The sequence below is a fragment of the Chroicocephalus ridibundus genome, chromosome 11, assembly GCF_963924245.1.
Source record: "Chroicocephalus ridibundus chromosome 11, bChrRid1.1, whole genome shotgun sequence".
Classification (NCBI taxonomy): Eukaryota; Metazoa; Chordata; class Aves; order Charadriiformes; family Laridae; genus Chroicocephalus; species Chroicocephalus ridibundus.
Window position 1 is genome coordinate 22,109,385 of NC_086294.1, and position 14,214 is coordinate 22,123,598.

Genomic DNA, 14,214 nt, shown 5'->3' on the forward strand with positions numbered 1-14,214 from the left:
TTATTTCAATGCAAGACATAATTAAATGCAATTTCTTTGAACTCTCCCTTTTGTGGTCTAATGTATGCTTATTTGGGAAAACAAGATTATTTTTTAGCAATTCTGACTTCCCTACTTGTGGAAATACATGCTCTAAATTCCTTTTTGGCTCCCATGGAGCTTATCATTTACAGATCAAGATTTTTCCATGTGACACAGAATGACATCTTAGTTTGAACGGATCTCCTGTTTCAAATGAAAAGACTAAAATATGGAGAGCGATGTCTCCCACTTGTGAAATGCAGTTCCTGATGAATGTCCTGATTTCTCCATTGTGTGAGAAACTGGTAATACTCTATGTAAAACTCTTTGAAACGTTTCAAAGCTGGTTTTTTTTTTGCGGAAAATTCCACCTTGACAGATGAGTTTCATCCAGCCAAGGCAAGTGACGTAATTTAAAATGTGGGCATCTCCAAAACACTTCTCTGGTGACAATGTAATAGCTTTGTTTTGAAAGTGCCCAATGATCCAAAAATTGGGTTAATGGTTTTCAAAGCTTTCAGATCTGTAGGTGCTGACAGAGCAAATTTAAGAGTGGACAGAAACTTTGTTTTTAAGGTCACCTTTTTCAGACTTTCTAAAACAGACCACTGCCTGAAAACCACTAACCAGTGGGCAAGCACAGGGTAAGGGATAACGATCTAGGGAGCTTTCCATCTAGATAGGTGAGACACATGGCACAGGAAGGCAGAGGACAGAGGCATTTGAACTAGACGTGTTCTAGGCAACCAAAACCTTCTCAGCTGCTTTTTATTCTGAGGCACCAGAATATTGTAGGTGCCATATTTTAGTTATTTATTACTGTAAAGTTTCCTAGATGCTTCTAACTGTGCCTGTGTACCAGCCTAGAGTGGCCCAGGTTTGACAGGACGGAGTAGCTTGTACATATCTCCACTTGAGATTGAGCAACGGGGCACTTCTCCGTCCCGGGCTCCAAAGAGAGGAGCTCTGGGCTTCTGGGGATGCTCAACATCTCTCTTGTCAGCTTCTTCTGAACTAGGGTTGCTGGAAGGAGGAGGTGATGGTGGCAGCACCCCACCATCCTGAGACAAGGGAATGATGCTGGGTCAGCCCTCCCTGTGCCCAAAGGGATTGAATCCTGCCCCCAGTTTCCAGGCTCTGGGTTACTTCGGAGAGGGTTCATGTGGGAGGAGGCAGAGGAGGAAGAAAGTCTGTTTTTCACCCGTGCTGGGAAGCTGCACTGCATGTGTAAAGAGTTTAAGATTCAGAGCAGTGCTCTGCCGGCTGGTCAGGGCACTTCCCTGAGAAAAGATGTCCTAAATTTTGTATTAATCTGCCGGGAGGAGGAATTCCTGCCGGTGGAGGAGGGATTGAGTGTACCACCCCCTTCCTTTGGTGAAGCTTCTAGCCACTGGTATCGTATAAGGCGGGATTACTGTCATCTTCTCACTCTCCAGTGACTGCATTTTAGCCAGTCGTCCCTGCCAGCCCTGTGAAAGGAAGAAAATTACCTCAGATTAATCCCTGTTCCCGGAATTTCCCTATTGACAGCCCTAGGCTGATGCTGGCTCCTTGTTTTTGAACCACAGATTCCCTATACCCCATGTAGGGACCTTATGTGCCTATTACCCCCAGGCTGCCTAACATTTTGTAGCAAAACACTTATATTTATTTACTGGGTCTGGCCTAAAATGGTTTCCAAGATCATACTGTGTATCAGCAGCAGAAGAAACAGGACAAAAACTTATTGAATGCAGATTGCCATTAATAACCCATAAAAGCAGCTAAAAGCTTGCAGGAGTGCTGTGAAGGTAGGAAAGCACCCGCTTGTCCTTACTGCCCTCCGTCCTCTCGCCCTGCAAAAGCCCTGCATTGCCTGTACAGGGGGAGGACAGGCAGGAGCAGTGCGGCGTTGGTCCTCCTGGTTTTTGCCATGGAGAAGTCAGCAGGTTTTCAGACGCGGGAGTTATGCATCCTCATGGTGTCTTCTGACTCCAGGCTGGAAAGGAACCATCTGTTTGTTATACCACACACTGAGCCTGTGCTGTTGGCAATCTTCTGGGCTCCCATGAAGCCAGCTAAGCTTTGCTCTGGGGACTGCACACAGTGGGGCGTGAGGATAATTCTCATATTGGAAGCTGGTGAAAACAGGTCCAGAGAAGATATGGAAAACAAATATGTATTAAAAATGGGCCTACTGCTGCGTAGAAACTAAGAGAATAGCTTGAGGAGTAGCACAGGGGGAAAAAAAATAATATTATGTGATATTCACAGTGCATGGAGGCTCTAGGGAAGAAGCACGCTGAGAGGATGCTAAGTGAGAGCATGTACTGTGCGGAAGAGTTGGGGGGAGGGAGGGAGTTGCAGCTCCAGAACACGGTGGGCGGGAAAGCTGATCCCAGCGGAGCGAGGACAGGCTAATTCATCTCAAGAGATGGTCACAGCAGCAGTAACAAACCTTAACTTCACAAGATGTTGCTTGTTTCTGTGTGCATCTGCATATGTAAATAACAACATTGCAATTTCAATCAAGAAGATCATATCCTAGCTTCAGATGAGAGAAATTGCAGAAATGGGGGTGGAAGTGTCATCTGCACGGAGTGTTGAGACTTCAGCTTCACTGACAGGTGATTCCTTACACCCTACAAGTAATACAAGCACTTAGCCTGTTTGCATTAGGCTCTGGGCTTTTTTTTCCCCTGATGGATTACTCTATAGTCAATCACAGCACATACTGCGACACTAATAGCTAACCGCCGAGGTGCTCTGCGGTAGAGAAACATGGGCCTGTGGTATTTCAGTTAAGTAAAACTGGCATTACATTAATGCCAAAATGAAAATGCTGAAAATAGACCCTCTTTACTGACAAATTCTCATTTAACAGAATCACTCTTCAACAAGGTGCTAGCGCTAAAAGCTTTGAGGGTAAAATTATAGGAAGAAGAGATCACAAAACAAGAAGTTGACCTCAATACAGAGCAAGCCTATCAGGAAGGTACAGGGAGACCTGGGGCCTTTTGTTCATGCTCCAAGTTGTTAGATGCAAAAGACTTCTGGTTGAGATGTCACACACGCTCATTAACCCAGTGCTGTGCACAAGCAAACACATTCTGACTCAGATGAGAAGCTTAAAAAGCCATCCCAGCAGGGCGTATTAGGAGACTAGCACCGGTTTGGCCTGAGTTAGGTTAGGAAAGTAAGCCTCTATACATGCGTACATACACACGCACATATGTATGTGTGTAAAATGCAACTCATACATATTATATATATACATAACATGCAGTTTATTATTTCCAAATACATTTTAAAAACAGAAAAGTAAATATTTTAACATGTTTTCTGAAATCTCATTGCCAATGAGTAGGGGCAGTGGATCGAGCTTTTGAAGGCAGCAGGAGTCTGGTGATGTGGGAAGTCGGGTTGTCTGCATGTCACCCTCCCTGCCAGCTTGTCTGGGGACACAACTTCACTAGCAGTGGTGTACAGCTGCTGCACTAGAGATGATTTGCACCTGGAAAAATCCAAATGATCATGGAGGAGCTGGGTCTGCCTGCATCTGCCCATATAGACATGCCAATAGATGGCAGACACATGCTACCGGCAAGGACCAATGCCAATATTCACACGTGGCACTACACATAAGTGCCCCAAAATAGGCACTGGAGGGAGGACCAGTGTAAATCCTTGTGATAGGAATGCTTTGATTTGTCCTTCGCTGCAAATAAAAAGTGCACAGAGCAAAGTTCGGAGATGGCAGTGCCCTGGAAAGCCCCAGACTTGGGAATGAAAGAAACAGAGGCAGAGCATCGGATGCCTGAGCTGCAGGGGCGTGAGATGGGCTCTCATGGCAGCTGTAGAGGGGAAACAGCAGGTGGCATGATCATGTCTGACGTAAAGGGTCATATCCAGACCGCAAAGGGGCTTCAAGCAGATTAGCGACCAGTGTTTGTAAATCTGACAAGAACTGACCTAAGATGGCAGAGAGATGTACCAAGTGCAATGTGTTTAGGGCAGCTGACCTAAAAATCAAGGGTCTTCCAAGAAACCCTCAGATGCTGGTGTATGCAATGCACGCAGGTATGTGTATCTGTCAGTTCCACTACGGAGTTCAGACCTTGCAATTTTTATGGTCCGCTTTTGTTAAAAAGGTTTCTTCTTGAATACCGGTAGTCTTCAGGTAGCATCACTGAAGATGGTGTTCCTAATTAGGGTGACCATACAGTTGTAATGATTTAATTTCAAATTTTGTATGATATTATAACTGAGATAATTTTAATAAATAGTAAGGCAGGTCTGGAGAGCAGGTTTATCTGCAGTCTGCTATTAAATACCTGCCTGTGTGCTGGATTCAAGGAACATCTTATCTGGCTTTAATACAGACCTAAAAAAGAAGACTGTGTTTCTAAAGATCTTAAGAAACACTGAAGGTCAGAAGAAAAGCGGAGTAAACAGACACTCTTTTAAAATTATCTTCTGATCTTGTTCAAATACTGTGCTTTTTTTCTGCAGAATCTTTACTTAATCTTTCAAGTTAACCTCACAATAATAAAGATGATAGAGTACAGAAATACTAAAACGTAAGGTGAAAGGCATCAGCTTTTTAATTAACCACCTGTACGCTTATTTTGCTAAAGATTACAGTCTGTCTCGTGAACACAGGTACATGAGGAAATCAAGAGACTGAGTACTTGCGCTGTGAATTAAGAGAAAGTCTGAGCTCTGTTTTGAGCTCTGCTATTAAGCTCCTGCTTGATCTTGGACAAGTCATTTCACCTTTCTCTGCCGCTGTTGGGTGTTGGGTTTTTTTCCTATGCTTCTGCCTCATCGGGCTATGCTGAATATTCCTCTGAACAGTTTTTGCTGGTGTGAATGGCCGGTGCTGAGCAGTGTGAAGCCCTGGTCAGGGCTACTGTGCTAAAAATAGTGCTTAACTCTTTAAAGTCTGAGTAATTCTGAGGGCAGCTTCAGGCCAGAATTGGACTCAGAGCAGAGGGATGCTCGCTTGGAAAGGCACTGCCCGGGGGGCTCCGCATTCCTGGCCCTAGTCTCCACTGCAGGGACAGGAGCGATGCACACGAGCGCGTAATTGTCAAACAGGGAATTTCATCCTTGCCAGCGGCAAGGGAACACAAGGCAAAACAAAGTGCTCAGGCAATTGATTTCAGCGCAAATGTCTTGATTGAAATATTTCTGCAAAATAAAAGGCTCGTGGTCTCTAACGATTCCAGATTTCATTGCACAAATGCACCTCAACCTCAGAGCAATCGCCTGCACTGCCAAAGGGGGTCAATGCGCCGGGAGCAGCATGCGCTGAGAAGCCATCCCGGGATACCTGCGGGAGAGCTTGTTCCTCACCCAGCTGCGGTGGAGACATAGTGAGACATCTACAGGCTTGCACACCCCATCAGGGTAGAGCTGTCTAATGAATTACCACCCGCCGGCTGACCCCAGAGTTATCGGCATGCCCAAAACCCGTGGCACGGCAAACGGGAGGCAGTTTGACTTGGTTCAGCAATAAAAGATGGATAAACTTAGATCAGATTGCTGTAGCTGTGGGTTAATAGCTTGCACATAAATGACTCCTGTGACTGAGCCCACGTGCAGTGATTTGCTAAGCTACTGAAACTTGAGTGTGCCTGTATGCCAAATACTGCTTGTATGTGCAAATTTGGGTCAAGACTTACGAAGCAAGGTGCCACAACTTTATATTTGCAGCAGTTAAATAATCTACCCTTTTTCTAAGGAATGTTAAGACTCTAGCCGTGACCCGCAGTTTTACCTCCAAACCTAATGACTAGGTGAAGCTGCAGTGGGAGTAGCTAAGTATTCAGTGTTTTTCAAATCAGGCCAATATTCCTTATAAATCCACTGGATTGAACTATGCCTGTATAATTTCATATTTTCCTAAAACTGAGGTGCTCAGAGATGGCACTAGCTTTAACACAGCCTTCCTTTTCAAATATATCACTCCAACACAAACACATGCTGGAGGAAATTGAATCTTGGAAGCCATAAGGGCCTAAAAGTCAATAAAGTGCACTGAAGATGCCACTTAAAAGAAGAATTGTTTTTCAGTCTGCATTCCTGTCTTCCACTGCACTTCAGAAGTTTTTAACGTAGTTCACACAGGTCAATCTCTATTGAGCATTAAAGTTATAAAATAACTTTGAAAAAACCACAGTGTGAATGGATTACCAGGCCTGCAATCTCTGCGCTTGTATTGGAAGGGATATTTTATTTTTGGGGAATGCTTGAAATTTTTCCTCCTAGTTTGGTGACCCAGACTTGCAGAGCTGAGCCGTGCTTTTCCTTATTGCCATTGGTAATAAAGGTTGGATTATTCTCCTGGCTTCTGAGGGAAACCTTATTATTACTGGGCAGCTGTCACCGAGAGACAGTTTACATTCAATTTGATAGATTATGCAATTGTCCTGGTTCTGACATAACTGCAGCATCATCTCAGCAACTGCAAACACACAGCACTGGGGAGGCAGAGAAATCACTTCTTCAAGGGGAAAAATGAAATCTGGTTCAAACCCCAGACTGTACTTTGTTGCATTGTTGGCCTCATAGTTTCTCTTCCCGTTTCTTCACTGCTGGCATTTATTAATGATCCCCAAAGCTAGAATCGCCGACCGAGATGCTGAACAGATAAAGAGGGAAAGCGTCATGGGTGAAATGGAGCCGCGCGCCTGCTAGTGACCCCGCGGCCTAGGATTCTCAGCTATAAATGGATATGCTAATTAATGACAAGGTTTCACCCCCCCATTAGTTTTTGTTTGGTTTCGTTTGTTTGTTTGTTTTTAATTTAGATCCTTAGCATTATTACCACAAAAAAAGGCTCATCAGGTAAGGTCAAAGAGCAAGCGTCTGGGAGGCGAGCTCTGCTTTCCAGCATCTCCCCGACGCTCCTCCCTGCCGTGTAAGCAGCTGCCGGCCCGGGTTCCGGCGGGGACAGGGTTAATTCTCCCTGGTATCCCACGCCCTGGGAGCCGTGCCCGCCCGGAGCTGCCGGGGGAGGGGGCGGGAAGTCGCCGCTCGGAGCCGGCTGGGGCGTCCCGGCTCCGGGCGGGGAGCGGCGGTTCCGTAACCGCGTTCCTGCGTTCCTCTGTCCGTGTTACTGGTGGCGTTTCCTCGTGCCCTTTGCTGGTCTGTTAAACCGCCTTTGTCTCAACCCAAGAGCTTTGCCTTTTTCTTCCGGTTCTTCCCGTACCGGGAAGGCCCGAGCCAGCCGCACGTGGTTCGTTGTTGCCGCCTGAGGCCAAACCCGCCAGACTAGCTGCTAAGGGAGCTCCCAGAAGGACACCATCCCAAAAGGACACCACACATGGTATCCCCAACTGGGCACACCCTCCCTAGGCCAGCGAGAGCAGAGGGGAGAGCTGAAGAGCTCCTTGCCCCAAAGAATACAAGTGAAAGAAGCAGGGGACCTAAAGCAGGAAGGTGCGAGATGAAAAACTAATTACAATATTAATCTGGCTGAACTGCAGATCCAGGAGTGTGGTCTTTGTCTCTTGTCAGTTTTAGATAAAAAAAGACAGGTCATGCTCAGATTTTATCCCAGCATCAGTTTATTTTCAGTGAGGGTGGTGCAGCTGAAGACAGTCAGTAAAGCACTCCGCAGGGCAAGCCAGGGCTGACGTGCGGAAAGCCACAGGGTGTTCTGTAGCCTCCCAGACAAAGATGTCATTAATTACCCAGCAACTGTGGCAGCCGAAGAGCCAGAGCTAGTGCACGCACTTAAGCGTGCCTCTAGCTTCACTCATAGAGCGAATTTCTTCACTAACAGCTGTTTGGTTGCCTTCAGGGCTTCCACCTTCTTCAATTTGGCACTTAATCAGAAATCTGAGCTGTTGGGAGAGAGTGGGAAAGGCCGGGAAGGTGCCTGCTGTGGGCTGAGAGGGCTGGAGAGCTGGTAACCCCCTGGTGCTGCCACAGAGCGGCTGAGGGGGCCTGGGCAGGCCCGCAGACACCGTGGCCTAGTGGCCGCAGGCGGTCACCCGCTGAGGAGACCAGCTCCGTGCGGGCACGTTCCACAGCAGAGCAGAGGGTGGCAGGGTACAGGGGGGTTTTCTAAACCAGGGAAAAGCCAGGGACATGGAGAGAGTCGCCAGCAGCCAGCATCTGTCTCTGAGTGGCTGAGGAAGCTCGGGAGGGCCCAGAGGCAATGGTGGGAGAGCTAAAGGCGGTGCAACTGCTGCCAGTGGTTGTGGAAAGGGCTCCTCCTGCAGGAGCAGAGTCCCAGACGAAAGATTGCTGCAAGGCAGCCGAGAGCAGGACTTTCCTGGCCACCGCGTTCCCATCCTGGGTCTGCTCTAGATCCGGCAGCAGCTGAGTCATCGTCCAGCTCCGCTGCTGTGCGAGGAGCTGCACGAGCCTGTGCGTGGCCGCATGCAGCTCTTCACCCGGCTGCGGTCACTCATGAACTCCACAGGGCAAAATGGGATTGAAATGCAGGAATCCACGGGGTGTCCTACTCAAGGATCAGGAAGCAGTCTGAGTCACCTAGAGACACCCCAAAAATCAGCTCAGTGTTCAGGGATACCTGCCCATTCTTCAGCTTGAGCTTGCAGGAGTGTGTAGTAGGCAGCACTGTCAGTTGACAGCGGTGTGACAGAGGCATGAGCTGCCATGCATCTTTCACCAACAACTGGAACCAGGAGGCGGTTTTCTCGATGTCTAAGTACGAGTTGGTGCAAAGGGTGTTGAGGAGGCTGGGGCCCTGATGTTTCAGTTCATCCTTGCTGTGGTGGAGGAAGCATAGTACGTCCTCCACCAACCACTCTCTCATGCACATGCACTGTAGCTGCACACGGAGGCAGGAGTTGCTGGTCAGCATCTCCTTCGTGGTGCCTTGCTCCAAGCAGAAGGCATGCCCGGGGGGAGGCTGTAGGGGCACGAGCAGGCGGTAGACGACATTGTCCTCCTGGGCACTCCACCCTTCATAGACACAGCCCACCCCAATGGCTGGCTGCAGCAATAGGTTGAAGTTATTCCTGGAAAGTCTGTGGCAGGCACTAAGAAGCTCATCTACCAGCTCCTCCACAACCTTGCACTTGTCATCCATGTACCGCACTGGCCACTGGATGTGATGGAACACGCATCTGGCCAGAGATGAGATGTCACCAGAGTTGTCATCACTGTCTTCTTCCAACTCTTCTTCCTCCTCCTCCTCCTCCTCCTCTTTGTCCTCCTCCACCTCTTCCTCCTCATAGCAGATGCTCCCCAGATTACACCTTCTTTTTCTGGTCCTCCAGCAGAGGCACAGGAGCAGGAGTAGGGCTCCTACCCCAAGAGCAAAGGCCCAGAAGAACCATTGCTTCAGGGTGGCCAGGAGCAGGAGATTCCTGGTCACCATGTTCTGATCCTGGGCCATCTCATGATCCAGCAGGATCTGAGTCATCTTTCAGCTCCGCTGCTGTGCGAGGTGCTGCATGAGCCTGTGCGTGGCTGCATGCAGCTCTTCACACAGCTGCAGTGAGTTCTGCACAATTCTCAGCGAAAGTAGGGCAAGGGAGACAATGGCAGCTGAGACCTGCAGAAGAGGGAAGAGAACGGGTCTCAGTGGGGCTGGGCAGGAGGGAGATGGTTGTTGGGGGTGTGAGGCGGGATCTGCAGGGACCTGGGGAAAGGTAGGAGAGGGGGCCAGGGAGCTGGGAGGCACCCATCCGCAGCAGTGGCTGCGTGCCCTGCCCAAGGTGCTCCCCTGAGCGGCTGAACGCTCCCTCCAGGGTGAAAGCCCTCCTCAGGGGCTGGCATTCCCCCCGGCCCCTGTCCCCTTCAGCCTCCCCCTGGTGTGCGCACTCACCGCTCGCCCACGCTGCACTGCCACAGCCCTGCCCTCTGTTGCTCTTTTGCCTGCTCCAGGCATTGTGACACATCCCCTGTGATGTCAGAGGCACCAGAGCCACATCACCGTTGCCGAGGGACCCAACGAGTGAAGGTGCCCCACTGGACCTGTTGTTTGTGCACAGAGAAGGGCTGGTGGGTGATGTGGTGGTTGGAGGCCATCTTGGGCGTAGCAATCATGAAATGAGAGAGTGGTCAATTCTAGGAGAATTAAGGAGTGTTGTTAGCAGAACTGCGACCTTGGGCAGTACTGCGGGGCAGACCTTGGCCTGTTTAGGGACCTGGTTGAGAGAGTCCCTTGGGAGGCAGTCCTGAAAGGCAAAGGAGCCCCGGGAAGCTGGACGTTCTTCAAGAAGGAATCTTGAAGGAGCTGGGGCTGCCCTGCTGGCAGCTGCTTCCTGGCTTAACCGCTCCTTTTTCTGATCCTCCGGCAGAGGCACAGGAGCAGGAGCAGGGCTCCTCTCCCAGGAGCAGAGGCCCAGAAGAAAGATTGCCGCAAGGCAGCCGGGAGCAGGACTTCCCTGGCCACCGCGTTCTGGTCTGGGTGTGCTCATTAAGGCATGTTGTAATATTTTTCTAAATGTAAAAATAGCCGTTTTGAAACAAATTTTAAAATTTTGCTTAGAAAACCTCCTGGAGGAAGTTTTATTTTATGTAAAACTAATTGCTTAGCTTGACCTTTTTTCATGAACAATTTCTTTCCCCTAGAACTTAATTATCTGTCTTGTTGACTATTTTTTTGTTAAAATTGTCATATTCTTATACCAATATTTCAAAAACTGTAGTTCTTCGGCAGTTTAAATGCTGAACTGGAATTGAAGCCTTATGGAGAATGTGAAGCAAGCCATTGGGAGATAAGGGAATTTGGTTGTTTCTTTCTAGCATCTCTCTCTAGGCAATGATGAATCATTAAGGCCTTCACCTCTGAAAGATACTGGGGAGATTGTGAGAAATAGTAAATATAAAAGAAATCACAGATCGGTAAACAGCAAAAGAATAACACGTTGCCCAATCACAGCCTCTACCCTTGATGCTAGCAAAGGAGACTGGGCCTCAAAGTGAACTGACACCACTGCAACGGAATGTTACTTATGAAAACTTCAGCAGCTGAATTCCGACTGTATTTATGTTCTCAGTGATTTTGGGTAATTGCTTTGGACTGGGTTTGGACATAAAAACTGATTAACTTTCATCCAATGTTGGTCTTCTCAGGAAACCTGAGTCTGCAGTATGAGCTGTTTTGGATCCAAATTGTCCTCCAGAAGATAACCGAATTCAACCTTTTACTCTGCGGACAGGGACGTGTTTCAAGAAAAGTTTAATTCTTTCATACTATGATCTTGGATTTATCATCCTGTTTTCCATAGATTAGGATCTGAATCTAACAGCTCAGGACAGAGGCTTAAAAAATCCCATGCCAGGATCACTTCCCATTGAGTTGACTATATTGCTTCCACTGGAGTCCAGCATGAGTGAGTTCTCCTCCATGTGTTTTATCCCAGCATCAGTTTATTTTCAGTGAGGGTGGTGCAGCTGAAGACAGTCAGTAAAGCACTCCGCAGGGCAAGCCAGGGCTGACGTGCGGAAAGCCACAGGGTGTTCTGTAGCCTCCCAGACAAAGATGTCATTAATTACCCAGCAACTGTGGCAGCCGAAGAGCCAGAGCTAGTGCACGCACTTAAGCGTGCCTCTAGCTTCACTCATAGAGCGAATTTCTTCACTAACAGCTGTTTGGTTGCCTTCAGGGCTTCCACCTTCTTCAATTTGGCACTTAATCAGAAATCTGAGCTGTTGGGAGAGAGTGGGAAAGGCCGGGAAGGTGCCTGCTGTGGGCTGAGAGGGCTGGAGAGCTGGTAACCCCCTGGTGCTGCCACAGAGCGGCTGAGGGGGCCTGGGCAGGCCCGCAGACACCGTGGCCTAGTGGCCGCAGGCGGTCACCCGCTGAGGAGACCAGCTCCGTGCGGGCACGTTCCACAGCAGAGCAGAGGGTGGCAGGGTACAGGGGGGTTTTCTAAACCAGGGAAAAGCCAGGGACATGGAGAGAGTCGCCAGCAGCCAGCATCTGTCTCTGAGTGGCTGAGGAAGCTCGGGAGGGCCCAGAGGCAATGGTGGGAGAGCTAAAGGCGGTGCAACTGCTGCCAGTGGTTGTGGAAAGGGCTCCTCCTGCAGGAGCAGAGTCCCAGACGAAAGATTGCTGCAAGGCAGCCGAGAGCAGGACTTTCCTGGCCACCGCGTTCCCATCCTGGGTCTGCTCTAGATCCGGCAGCAGCTGAGTCATCGTCCAGCTCCGCTGCTGTGCGAGGAGCTGCACGAGCCTGTGCGTGGCCGCATGCAGCTCTTCACCCGGCTGCGGTCACTCATGAACTCCACAGGGCAAAATGGGATTGAAATGCAGGAATCCACGGGGTGTCCTACTCAAGGATCAGGAAGCAGTCTGAGTCACCTAGAGACACCCCAAAAATCAGCTCAGTGTTCAGGGATACCTGCCCATTCTTCAGCTTGAGCTTGCAGGAGTGTGTAGTAGGCAGCACTGTCAGTTGACAGCGGTGTGACAGAGGCATGAGCTGCCATGCATCTTTCACCAACAACTGGAACCAGGAGGCGGTTTTCTCGATGTCTAAGTACGAGTTGGTGCAAAGGGTGTTGAGGAGGCTGGGGCCCTGATGTTTCAGTTCATCCTTGCTGTGGTGGAGGAAGCATAGTACGTCCTCCACCAACCACTCTCTCATGCACATGCACTGTAGCTGCACACGGAGGCAGGAGTTGCTGGTCAGCATCTCCTTCGTGGTGCCTTGCTCCAAGCAGAAGGCATGCCCGGGGGGAGGCTGTAGGGGCACGAGCAGGCGGTAGACGACATTGTCCTCCTGGGCACTCCACCCTTCATAGACACAGCCCACCCCAATGGCTGGCTGCAGCAATAGGTTGAAGTTATTCCTGGAAAGTCTGTGGCAGGCACTAAGAAGCTCATCTACCAGCTCCTCCACAACCTTGCACTTGTCATCCATGTACCGCACTGGCCACTGGATGTGATGGAACACGCATCTGGCCAGAGATGAGATGTCACCAGAGTTGTCATCACTGTCTTCTTCCAACTCTTCTTCCTCCTCCTCCTCCTCCTCCTCTTTGTCCTCCTCCACCTCTTCCTCCTCATAGCAGATGCTCCCCAGATTACACCTTCTTTTTCTGGTCCTCCAGCAGAGGCACAGGAGCAGGAGTAGGGCTCCTACCCCAAGAGCAAAGGCCCAGAAGAACCATTGCTTCAGGGTGGCCAGGAGCAGGAGATTCCTGGTCACCATGTTCTGATCCTGGGCCATCTCATGATCCAGCAGGATCTGAGTCATCTTTCAGCTCCGCTGCTGTGCGAGGTGCTGCATGAGCCTGTGCGTGGCTGCATGCAGCTCTTCACACAGCTGCAGTGAGTTCTGCACAATTCTCAGCGAAAGTAGGGCAAGGGAGACAATGGCAGCTGAGACCTGCAGAAGAGGGAAGAGAACGGGTCTCAGTGGGGCTGGGCAGGAGGGAGATGGTTGTTGGGGGTGTGAGGCGGGATCTGCAGGGACCTGGGGAAAGGTAGGAGAGGGGGCCAGGGAGCTGGGAGGCACCCATCCGCAGCAGTGGCTGCGTGCCCTGCCCAAGGTGCTCCCCTGAGCGGCTGAACGCTCCCTCCAGGGTGAAAGCCCTCCTCAGGGGCTGGCATTCCCCCCGGCCCCTGTCCCCTTCAGCCTCCCCCTGGTGTGCGCACTCACCGCTCGCCCACGCTGCACTGCCACAGCCCTGCCCTCTGTTGCTCTTTTGCCTGCTCCAGGCATTGTGACACATCCCCTGTGATGTCAGAGGCACCAGAGCCACATCACCGTTGCCGAGGGACCCAACGAGTGAAGGTGCCCCACTGGACCTGTTGTTTGTGCACAGAGAAGGGCTGGTGGGTGATGTGGTGGTTGGAGGCCATCTTGGGCGTAGCAATCATGAAATGAGAGAGTGGTCAATTCTAGGAGAATTAAGGAGTGTTGTTAGCAGAACTGCGACCTTGGGCAGTACTGCGGGGCAGACCTTGGCCTGTTTAGGGACCTGGTTGAGAGAGTCCCTTGGGAGGCAGTCCTGAAAGGCAAAGGAGCCCCGGGAAGCTGGACGTTCTTCAAGAAGGAATCTTGAAGGAGCTGGGGCTGCCCTGCTGGCAGCTGCTTCCTGGCTTAACCGCTCCTTTTTCTGATCCTCCGGCAGAGGCACAGGAGCAGGAGCAGGGCTCCTCTCCCAGGAGCAGAGGCCCAGAAGAAAGATTGCCGCAAGGCAGCCGGGAGCAGGACTTCCCTGGCCACCGCGTTCTGGTCTGGGTGTGCTCATTAAGGCATGTTGTAATATTTT

At 50.1% G+C, this 14,214-nt stretch overlaps 2 protein-coding genes across 2 annotated transcripts; both read right to left on the reverse strand.

Annotated features, from left to right (window-relative positions):
• Nucleotides 1-8,476: 8,476 nt before the first annotated feature.
• Nucleotides 8,477-12,130, reverse strand: LOC134522151 (inositol 1,4,5-trisphosphate receptor-interacting protein-like 1). The gene is given in 2 exon segments (XM_063349469.1): nucleotides 8,477-9,538; nucleotides 12,038-12,130. Coding segments are annotated over 2 exon segments (1,155 nt in total).
• Nucleotides 12,131-12,263: 133 nt separating this feature from the next.
• On the reverse strand, nucleotides 12,264-13,801 carry LOC134522152 (inositol 1,4,5-trisphosphate receptor-interacting protein-like 1). The gene is given in 2 exon segments (XM_063349470.1): nucleotides 12,264-13,325; nucleotides 13,748-13,801. Coding segments are annotated over 2 exon segments (1,116 nt in total).
• Nucleotides 13,802-14,214: the final 413 nt, after the last annotated feature.